The 11,408-nt window shown below is 41.6% G+C and overlaps 1 protein-coding gene and 1 pseudogene across 2 annotated transcripts; both read right to left on the bottom strand.

Annotated features, from left to right (window-relative positions):
* Positions 1–1,843: 1,843 nt before the first annotated feature.
* LOC106656082 (membrane-associated progesterone receptor component 2) lies at positions 1,844–5,383 on the bottom strand. 2 transcript variants are annotated; one of them, XM_014376738.2, is made up of 4 exons: positions 5,300–5,383; positions 3,140–3,596; positions 2,530–2,679; positions 1,844–2,199 (listed from the first exon to the last, which is right to left on the bottom strand). In XM_014376738.2, the coding sequence occupies exons 2-4, from the start codon at positions 3,474–3,476 to the stop codon at positions 2,081–2,083; spliced, it is 606 nt and encodes a 201-aa protein (XP_014232224.1). In that variant the 5' UTR covers positions 3,477–3,596; positions 5,300–5,383; the 3' UTR covers positions 1,844–2,080. The 2 variants fall into 2 exon arrangements, with proteins under 2 accessions (XP_014232224.1, XP_014232223.1); XM_014376737.2 differs by lacking the exon at positions 5,300–5,383 and adding an exon at positions 4,646–4,878.
* Positions 5,384–6,327: 944 nt separating this feature from the next.
* On the bottom strand, positions 6,328–11,403 carry LOC106656035 (annotated as a pseudogene).
* Between the last annotated feature and the right edge of the window lie 5 nt (positions 11,404–11,408).

Genomic DNA, 11,408 nt, shown 5'->3' with positions numbered 1-11,408 from the left:
TCAAATTACCCATCAACATATGTTTCGAAAAAAATTAATGAAAAAGTTAAAATTGGAAAATATTTTTTAATTTGTATTTGTTCTAATTATGCAGTTCTAATCAAGCATATGCTTTGTTTTTTACTAAAGGGTTGAAAAAAACCTCCCTTAATGTCATTATATTTGAGGATTATGATTTTTTTTTTTAATCTTTTATTAACCATTTTGTTATCAAAAATTATTATTCTGCAAAATTTATTGCAAATTTAGTCGATTTAAGTTGAACAAAGCGTTCTTCAAAATGATGTAAAGTAAGAATATGAGCGATGATCTGTTCACCTAGCCGAACGTCCACAAAGCAAGAAATCATAGCTAGATGGTGGATGTGCGGTGAAAAACTGCCATCTACGCAAATGCTCGAGAATACCGTCAAACCACTTTGTGACATTTGTATTTTCCTATATTGTGTACATGAAGACACCTTGCACCGGCACTTCTTCCTTCTTTCATTATGATATACAAAAATAAATAATACGAACTTCTTGAGATGTCAGCGGTGGGCCGCCTACGATCTTGGCATATGTTTGAAGCTTACAACGTGGCCTCGACGTTTCTTCGCTCATGAATTGCAAAGTAATTAGCAACCCCTTGAACTCGTGGGAACAGATTTTTTTTGTTTCAATTAAAGTAACGTTTCAATGATCTATATTGGAAAGCATTTACTTTTACAAACTTTTGCAAATCCACTCTTTTATAAAAAAAATATTCACATTGTATGGCTCGAATTTTCAACAATAAAAAAGAAGATAGATGACGATAAAAAATCATTTAAATTGTATGAGCACTACCAATGCAAATAATATATTTTTTTAAATAATTTTTACCATGTAATTTTATAATTGTACATGGAAAAAATAGGCATGCTTATGTTATTTTGACTTCCCATAAAGTTAAACTTCAAATATATAAAGATAAATGTACAAAGAATTTTACAACAGTTATTACTATGCAAAATAATATATTTTTTTATTTAATTGTCAACAACGGTATAACTTGATAATTGAAAGAAAAAACCTTACAAATAAATTTTTTATCGATAGACTAGTTGCTGCATGATTTTTAAATGAATTTTCAGAACAGCCATGAAAAAATATGCTAAAATAAATATTTTGTAAGAAAATTGTTATTTTTATTTTTTGTAAAACAATGTACCAAAGAAAACTCCCTGCTTAATAGACACGACTACTACTATATGATGCGTACAATTTAAAAAAAAATTAATCCATACATAAAAGTAGTACACTTCACTTAACTTAGTAGCCAATTAAAAAATCTTTGTACTAACAACCTCACATAATAAATGAAACCATTAATCTTGATAAAAAATGTTTAGTCCGAGTGCTGTTTCAATTGGTACCCTATTAATTATTAATTTCACAAGTTTTATAAAAAACAATGCTTTTATTTCAAATGCACACTTTAGTCTTTTGATTTCTTCACTGTTTTTCAGTTACTGAAGATTTTAAATCTGTGTAATAATTCCAACGGTAATAGCAAAATATTAAAATGTTAGCAACATTCTTTGCAGTTTAAGTTCAACTGCAAAGTAATTTGATTTTCTTGAGGAAATTTTAAATCTCAGATTATATGCTTATAAGATCAACACACATTTGTATATACAAGTAATGTTTTTCCAACAATCATCTTGAATATTCGCATTTGAATATCTAACATTCAAAATATACATTCATTCACTTACGTTGCATTCAAGTTTAATAAATGTTTGAATCATTATTTCCAAGTTTTTGTACATTTGATTAAAAAATTGATGAGCACAATGGTTAAAAAGTATTAAGCTCAAGGCCGTAGCCAGCGGGGGGGGTTTGGGTGTCAGAACCCCCCCCGAAATTTGGGATTTTACCTTCTGTTAATGGTAACCCAAGCTACATAAGTAACCCGGGTAAACCCCCCCGAAAAAATTTTCTGGCTACGGCCCTGATTAAGCTGTGTATCCAACTTATTCACAAAACTCGCGGTATTAAGTGAATATAATTTGCTCAATTTCTTTAAACTATTTTCTTTAGATGTTTTTTTAAAGTGGTCATTCATTTTTAGATTTTGGTTCATTGTCTTGTTGACTTCCTTCTTCTTCTTCTTCATCTGAATAATTAGTGTGAGGTTCTCCAGGTTTCAAAAGTTTTCCCACAAGGTCGTATCTCTCTGTTATTAAAACAAATAGTTTTTATTACATATTAAATATTAAATTTTCATCAGATTATTGATAACAAATTACATAATTCATTTCCACAAATACATTGGTGAAATAAATTTTAAATCAAGACAAAATCTTTAAAGAATATTATGCAATAAAATTTTAAAACTTTTTACAGAATTTAGTAAACTAAACTTTGACCACATACATTGATCTCATGTTTAATACATCATAAGTTTGTATTCAAAAATATTCTATTTATTTACAACTACTGTATATAGAACTTCAGTATAACTTAGAACTTATAGTTAATATATTCATTTTAAAAATATATTTACCTTTGAACTGTTCTTCCCATTCTTTGACGGAATTCATTTCTTCCGTTTGCAAGTCACTGAGATCATCATATTCATCTTTGCCTGGAACAACTGAGAAAGTAGCTAAGCCACGACTAGCATCTCTACCTCCAAATGCACCGTAGGGTCCACCTAAAAAAGTTTAATGCAAGTTTAGTATTTCGGTTGAGGAGTTCATTGAATTAAATTATGGATTGCATGTTACCAATACTTTTTATGAAAAATTGGTATAATTATGGGTACTTTTCATTAAAATTAGTATGGAATTTACAAACTTAAAAATTAAAATTACACAATTCTTATTGATGAGTCAGAAACTTGATTTTTTTGCATAATTGAAACAAAACTGAATATTACATTATCTGATGATATATCAATATGGTCCAAATGGGCAATAGGGTGTCATTAGAAATAATTATGATAAATAAGTTTGTAAATTATCCTCTGAACATGTTGAGAAATCTCATGAACCGAACAAATGTTAATTTCACAACACTTGAAGTGTTGTTCTGTAGTGACTCATCAAGTTTCAGCAGCTATAGGAGCGCAAAAACTAGCCGCATCGCGGACAAGAAACAAAACGCTGTCTCACCTGGTCCATAAAAACGAGCGCCCTTGGTGACGTCGTAGACGTTGCCGTTGACGGCGACGAGGATCCTGCCATCGGGACCGGTGCCGTTGTAGGGTCTCAGCTCCTCGACGGTGAAGTCCCGCCTGAGCTTGGGCAGTTGCTTGATCGGCGCCGCGGCCTCCTGGTTCTTGTGGCTGCTGAAGAATATTTTGTAAACGAGCAGCACGATGACGGCGACGAGGCCGATATTCACCGGGCTGCGCACGATCTCGAGGACGAAGGCGACGAGGTACTCGCTGAGGGTCAAGGCGGCGGCAGCATCGGCTGCTCCGGGACTCGATTTGTCCGCTTCGGCCATAATAATACGCTGGCTTTGTTCAAGTGGTTTTTCTCGTGTGTGTGCGTTTGCCTACGATTTCAGTAGAGCGCGCGTGGTTTACTCGCGCGACGTCTGGACTCACTGGATTGCGAATTATTACTGAAACGTATACGAGGTGCTTATATTATAGGTGTACATAAGCGTATGAGGAGAGAGAGAGAGAGAGAGAGAGAGAGAGAGAGTGAGATAGACAGAGACACAGTGAGGAGAGGAGAGGCCACAGGCAGCAGTGCGGAGCAAAAGAAAAGTCTCTGCGTCGCGGTCAATCGAGGAAGCGAGTAAATAGCTTACAGGTATATAGGAGCTGCGACCGAAAGTCGCGCAGTTCGCACTCTCTTACACTATATTCGAGTGAGGCAGTTGCACGCGGTCAAAACTGCACATTCGTCAACAGGCAGCAGTAGCAGTACGTAGCAGCCTGTTAATGCACATTTTAATACAACACACGCATACGGCAGGCATATAAACGCGCGAGGGACGCGCCACACCTGTTAAAACGGCGGCTCTTATCAACATCTCGCGAGCCGTGCGGCCGCGTATTATCGCGCACGTATTGCGAAATATGAAAATCATACATAGGTATTATATCAAAAGGTAAAATAATATCGTTGCGCTTATTGCGTTGTTGTCGCCTTATAACCGCGCCGATGTCATGGACCCGTGATTCGGCGGCGCGCAGCCGGCGGTCGGGCGCCAAAACGCGTGTGTGGGGTAGATACAGGCAGGCACACAACACAACAACAACAACACCTTACATAGCGTTGCGCCGCACTCGAGAGACTCGAAAATAGTCTCTCCCATGTATCGAAACGCATGATTGATCCCGAGAAAATGCTCGCGCGTGCACTGCGCAGCCAATCAGCCGAATAAGCGGACGCTTTATAAATATATCATCAGCGCGCACAAGCTGCGAAAAGATTGATTACGAAAACGGCGTTACGGCACTCGAGAGATGCGATGCGAGGCAGTATGTATATGGAGTTGGCGATACGCGCCGGGCTTATCTCTATCCCTGCGCGCTTGTTTCGCAGTAAACATTAACACATTTTCGGTGCAACTGCACTGCGAGCCTGGTAGCTTGTAAATTATACATTATAAGGTAGACGACAACGAGCTACGTTGCCTGCATCATTGATATATGTACTCACGTTGTAATAAAAAAAGTGCGCGGCTCCTAAATCCAATATTTAGATCACTGACTTATTACTTATTCAGTCACTATACAAGTAACGGAGTGTAAAAGAGTTCATGTTCTCACGACGAACGATCAAAAAGAAAATAAAAGAGCTGCACCGCTCCGAATATTTAATATTACGCGAGACCCCGAGATCAAGCTCGTGCGTGTGTGCAGCAGCGACAAGTCGCGAGGACTGACTGCTATACCGTTTTGCTTGCGCTATACGCTCAACTTGGCGCGCGCGGTGCCTTACGGTCGTTTTATGCGCTGCGTATGTGCAGTGTGCGAAAAAATCCGGCCTCATGTCTTATTACTCCCGAGCTGCCGCAGTCCCCTGTTGAGCACCGCTTCGCTATGTAGCTTACTTATATATCTGTACGAAACATATACACGCATGCGAGCTGCGCGAGAGGCACCCGACTCGATCGAGCTGCAGCGCAGCGCACAGCTGTATATTTAAAAAAAAAATTTCGTAACCGCACTCTACTTTTTAGCCTGCAAAAAAGAAAGAGAGAAAAAGAGAGGATTGAACTGCGTAGCCACTCGTAAGCTGTAGAGTGCCTTTTTCCAAGCTATCAGCACTCTCTCTCTCTCTCTCGCAGACAAACATAGTTTCGATACTTACGCGGCTCCAGTTTAGCAATAATATACCTGCACGCCGCTGCACTCGCACATGCACTTTCCGAGTTCAACACATACCTACTACCTATATACGATATGAAATAGGCGCGCGTGCGATTACGTGCCCCGCTGTAGCCGCGCTTCTGCTCCGATGAGAGAGTCACGCCGCCAATGTTTACTTTCGTATTTTAAAGTCGCATCTGCAGCACCAGCCAGCCAACAACGAGCTTCGGAGCACTGTAAGAGTCGTCGCTGCCAAGCACTGACTGCTGCTGCGTCTCGATATATATATTTGTTTACATACACAACAGACAGACGCGCGACTATATAATCTGACAGGCTTACGCCGCTGCCGTCTCTCTGTCGTCGACGCGCATTCGATCGAGCTTCCGACTGCATATTGTGTAGTAAACTGTTTCGACGCCCTTGCATTTATCGATGTTTTGGTTTTGGATCGGTTGTAGTTGCTGCTGCTTCAAAAAGGCTTCTTCTCGTAGCGACGCGTTGGCACAATCCGATCATTCCTTCTTGTCATTTTATATCGTTTTAACTGGCTTAATAAACTTAATTATATTTGTATGCGTTCTTTATAGGCAGCGATCGCGCAAAATTTGCGAAACTATTTTTCATTAATTATTTCGTCGAAGAATTTGAGAGACTATTTGCAGAGAATAAAACTAGAAATCAAATTGTCGTTCATTCAAATCATTGTCCGCGAGCAGCACCGACCACTGTCGCATTTAATAGCGTCTCTTTATGATACGAGCTAGAGAGGAGACCGAAGCAATTCAAATCGTACAAAAACGAGTCTCTTTCTCTTTTTCTGTACGCGATCGCAATTATTGCGCGTGACTTGGAGTAGTTTAGAAATTATATCACGCTATTCGCGAATAGTTACATCATGCGCGCAGCAGCGATACGTACCGTACGTGTAATAGCGCTCCTCGTCGTGCATTAGTTGTATACAAAGTACACATGAGCGATCGAGCGTAGTTTCAGATAAAGCGAAGGAGCGAATGAAAATGCTGGTTTTTAAATTTTTGAAACGCATGAAAAATATTTTATTATTCATTAAATTAGATGTTGTGCTACAAGCACCGTGTGCTCGTTCACATAAAAAAAAAAATTTGCTAATTTTTTTTGTACATATAATATTCAATATTATTTACATTTTTCCTAATAAACATACAACAGGAAGAAAACAATATTATATGTTAAATTAGCTATGGTGCTACAAGCACAATATGTGTTATTCACATATAACAAATTTACTAATTTTCTTTATAACTATTTTATAAAATTATTATTTACTTTTTCCTATTGAACAATGCAACAGATGGAACTGACTTTTCTTATTTTGTATAAATTAGCTATGGTGCTATCAAGCACATAGTGCATATTCATAAAAAATAAATTTACTAATTTTTTTATAGGTATTTTATAAAATTATTATTTAATTTTTCCTATTAAATAATGCAATAGAAGGAACTGACTTTTCTTCTTTTTGTAATAAAAATTAAGTATGGCGCTATCATGCACTGTGTACATATTCATATAAAACAAATTTTCTAATTTTTTATAGCTATTAATAAAAATATATTAATAAAATTTTTCCTATTAAAAATACAACTAGAAGAAAATAAAATTAAACAACGTAACAGATGCAGCTAAGCTTTCACCTTCGTCTCATTATTGTTGGTCTTATTAACGAGGGATTCAAACAGCAGCGGTTTGGGCTGCACCGGGTCCTTTTCGACTTTTTGTAAAAGTTTGAAACAACCCGTGCCAATGGGAGCTGGAATTCCCATGATGATGGCCTCGGACACGCCCGTGATGGCGTCCGTCTGTCCGAAATAGGCCGCGTCGTACATGTGATCGGCGGTCTTCTCGAAAGACGCCAAGTTGAGGACGGATTCCTTCTGCTTCGACAAGCCCTGTCGGTTGATACCCAGTACTGTGCCGTCCCTGGTCATGAGATCGGCAACGAGGGTTGAGTGACGACGATCTATGCTCATTCCGTGATTCTCCATGACGTCCTTGATTTCCTTCATGATGGTCGTTCGAGCGGCCTCGATGCCCAGAGTGCTGTAGACCTCCATGGTGTTGTTGGACGTGCAGTTGGCGCCTTTGACGCCTCGCGTGGCCATGACCTCGCGCATATTGTAGCCCTCCACGAACAGCTTGTACCTCGTTTTGCCCGACGAGTCGTCGTTGTGTATGACCGCTCTCGTGACCGAGGCTATGCCCTTTACCGCGATGCTGGGCAGGTTCTCCTTTAGATTGGCCATCAGAGTGCTGAGGCTTAGTTTTGACTTCATCTTGACGGGATAAATGGTGACCTTCCAGCCTCTTTCATTGACTTCGACGGCTTGTTCGTTGATTTTCAACTTGGAAGTGCAGATCGCATGAGCGATAGTGTAGATGTTGATCTCGAGTTTCAGAAGTCTTATGCGCTCGCTGTCAATTTTTAAAACAAGACGGATACCTTTGGGATCGACCTCATCTTGAATGCACTTGGTTATTTCGCCGAGAGTCGTTCTTTCTATGCGACCCTTGACTCTACGAGCGAACTCCGGATCCGTGTCGTCGTCCAACGTCGTGGTGATGATGGGAGTACTGATCTTGGCGCTCGCGTTGATGATTTCCTTGATACGCGGTACACCCTGAGTGATGTTCATCGAGGCGACACCGGCAAAATGGAAGGTTTTCAGGGTCATCTGCGTGCCCGGCTCGCCGATACTCTGGGCGGCCAAGGCGCCAACGGCGGTGCCCGGCTCGATTTTGGCCTTCATGTACTTGTCCTTGCAAGTGTGTATGAAACTGACTAGCTGCCTCACAGTCAAGCGCTCGATGTGTCGATTGACGGGCGCGTCGCCCTTCAAGTGCTGCCGCATCTTCGAGACTTTGATGGCGGTGGTCTTGATGAATTGCTTCATCTCGTTCTTGAATTCTTCGTCCAAGCAGCTGTACTCGTCCTGTTTGAGCAACCTCTCGGTCGCTATGGTAATGCTCGGGCCGTCGAGCGGTTCCTCGTCGGGGCAGAGATCTCTCGCCCTCACGTCCTCGAGGATGCGCTTGTAATCCACCGGACAGTCTTTGCCCTCCATATAGGTGGGGTCGAGGGCGTCGCCTCCGTACTTGTGCTGGACGAGATCGCCGACGGAATTGCGCACGGTCATGTCGTAGTGCAGCACCAGATCCTCCAAGCTCTTGACGAGACGTCGCTGCATGTAGCCGGTCTCGGCGGTCTTGACGGCCGTGTCGACGAGACCCTCGCGACCTCCCATCGTGTGGAAGAAGAACTCGGTAGGCGTCAGGCCCGAGTAGAAGGAGTTCTCGACGAAGCCCTTGGCCGCCGGCTCCTTGTTGAACTTGCGGAAGTGGGGCAGAGCTCGATCCTCGAAACCGTTGGGCACTCGGTGACCGCTTATAGCTTGCTGGCCCACGCAGGCTATCATCTGCGAGATGTTGATGAAACTACCCTTCGACCCGGACAGAGCCATAGTGAGCGGACTGTTGCTCGGGTGCAGCTCTTTGAGGCAGATCTTACCGGCGTGATCACGAATTACCGACAGCTCCTTGAGTATCATGGCCTCGAGGGTCTCCTCCTCGTTGCAGCCGGGCTGACAGGCCAATTTGCCGGCTTCCATGCGCTTGATGTACTCGTTGCACTTGGTGTAGCCACTTTCGAGCAGCTTTCTCTTGGCGTCGAGCAGACCCTGGCCCGGCGTCACGTCCTCGATGCCGATGGAGAAGCCACGATTCATGAGGTAGTAACTGGCCACCCTGGCCATTCTCCACATAACGGACGTCGACGCGTCCTCGCCCCAGTCGCGCAGCAATATGTAAAAGATGTTCTGTTTGGAGCCGGAACCGAGAGTCGATTTGTCCATGGAGCCGGCCAGCAGCTCCGAATTGCGAATGATGACGTACGAGTCGTTGACGCAGAGCTCTTCGCCGCTCGTGTAGGCTTTGCCTTTGGTTCTCAAATTGGCCTTGATCGGGCACTTGTTGTTCGGTCGAATCAGCAGGCTGAAAATCTGCTTTCCAGTCCACAGGACCATCGGCTTCATGATGGCCGGTGGTGGCAACGTTATTACGGTATTCGAATCCTGGCCAACGAGGATTTGACCGATTATTTGACAGACCTGAGCTTTGTTGAAAAAATTGTCTTTGCGCGTCAGCAGATAGGATCCAGTGATGAAATCTTGTGTGGCGGCGATCATCAGTTCACCGTTGCGGGGCGTCACGAGATTCGACTTGTTGCCCATCAGCACCAGAGCCTCGGCGCGAGCCTCTTCGGTCTGCGGCAAGTGCAGATTCATCTCGTCGCCGTCGAAGTCCGCGTTGTAGGGCGTGCAGACGCACTCGTTGAAGCGAAACGTGCGATCCCGCAGCACCTTGGCTTTGTGGGCCATTATACTGAGTTTGTGAAGGGACGGCTGACGATTGAACAGCACCACGTCGTCGTCGAGAAGATGCCTTTCGACCGTGTCGCCGTAATCGAGATTTTTGGCTACCTGATCACGGTTTCTTGCATGCTTCAACATTGTCATAAGTTTGTTTTTCCTTTTAATGATGTAATTGGCACCGGGATGTACGTCTGGTCCATTGAGGACCAACTGTCTCATAAATTCAATATTTATTTTCGTGACTTTTTCTGGATAAGTCAAAGTTCTAGCTACTTCAACCGGCACGCCGACTTGCTCGATTCTTAGGTTCGGGTCGGGTGAAATGACAGTTCTGCTGGAGAAATCAACACGTTTGCCGGATAGATTACCTCTGAAACGGCCTTGCTTTCCTTTCAGACGTTGGACTAAACCTTTGCCAGGCACAACAGATTTATCATATGGAATACCTGTAATTTCACTGTTGATGAGCAAGGCACATAGTATTTGTAAATACTCAAGACCCTCATTGTACTGAGGAACATTAGGACCACGTTCTTGTATTTTCCTAATATAACCATTGGTTTTAATGATTTCGGCCAATCTGCTGGTCAGATGATCTTCATTAGTACCTGCTCTCAAATCTGAAACTACACTAGGTCTGATAGGAATTGGAGGAACTGGCAATCTCGTAAGAATTAGATCTTCAGGCAGGCTAGTCTTGATATTCATCAAAAGAAGAGGTATATCTTGTTCTGGTATGCGTTTAAAAAGCTCTAAAACATGTGCTGGAAGCAAATTTAATTCTATATTTGATTTATTCATACCTTCTAATTCTGAATAATTATCAATGACATTCTGTATTTCTGCTATTTGTTCTTTTATCAAAGGATCTGTTTCTTTTTTATTTCTATATTTCAAGTGTACAATTTTCATAAAACCACCCTTTTTAACAGTACCATTAACATCACCACAGTATGGACATACTGAACATTTTTGAGCTTTTTTTAAAATAGTTTGACGCAAAGCTTTTTTTTCTAAATATGTCTTGTCTGGTTTATTGATTGCGGCTAAAAATCTAATTTTATCTTCACGACTGAGCAAAACGTGAGAACATTTTTTACAAATAGTTTGTAAAATATTTATAGTTAATCTAAAGTATCCAGCATGAAAAACTGGGAATTCTAAATCAACGTAGCCAAAATGGCCCATGCATTGTGAATTATTCTTTCCACATGTACCACAATGATTACTGCTTGAGCTACTGCCCATTCTTGAATCAAGCAAACCATTAGGAACTGGTTTATGGTCATCCAGCGTATAAAGTTCTTGACATACCACTTGCATGTGACTTTGAAGTTTCATGCGATGTGAACTGTCAACGCTAAATGTAACATTGGATATTTTTTTCACCCTGTCGGTCTCTCTATACATTTCTTTCTCCATCATTGAAATTAACTTCTTATTCTACAGTGTAGGACTTCAACAAATCAATACAGGTGCAGTTTCTCCTAAATTTGGAAATATCAAGGATAAATTCAATTAGATCAACAGTTATTGTCACTCACTAAACGGTATACAATTAAAACAGTAAAAAATGACTCACATGCAAAATACACCAAACTAACCTCTACGATGGGCCGGCTCTCGGAGCTTGTTACCGACAACATGTGCGATTATTGAGCACCGGTATTGCATCAGCGATCGCGTTTGACAGAAGCTCGC

Source organism: Trichogramma pretiosum, unplaced genomic scaffold (genome assembly GCF_000599845.2).
Source record: "Trichogramma pretiosum strain Unisexual culture from Peru unplaced genomic scaffold, Tpre_2.0 scaffold4, whole genome shotgun sequence".
Classification (NCBI taxonomy): Eukaryota; Metazoa; Arthropoda; class Insecta; order Hymenoptera; family Trichogrammatidae; genus Trichogramma; species Trichogramma pretiosum.
The sequence above is the reverse complement of the archived record's forward strand: the minus strand, read 5'-3'. Positions and strand labels throughout refer to the sequence as shown.

Bases quoted from the DNA above. Each gene is read 5' to 3' on its own strand.
- LOC106656082 (XM_014376738.2), bottom strand. From the start codon at position 3,476: ATGGCCGAAGCGGACAAATCGAGTCCCGGAGCAGCCGATGCTGCCGCC. The intron at 2,680-3,139 runs GTGAGACAGCGT...AAACTTTTTTAG, and splicing joins CGCTCGTTTTTATGGACCAG to GTGGACCCTACGGTGCATTT. The intron at 2,200-2,529 runs GTAAATATATTT...TTTTAATAACAG, and splicing joins ATGGGAAGAACAGTTCAAAG to AGAGATACGACCTTGTGGGA.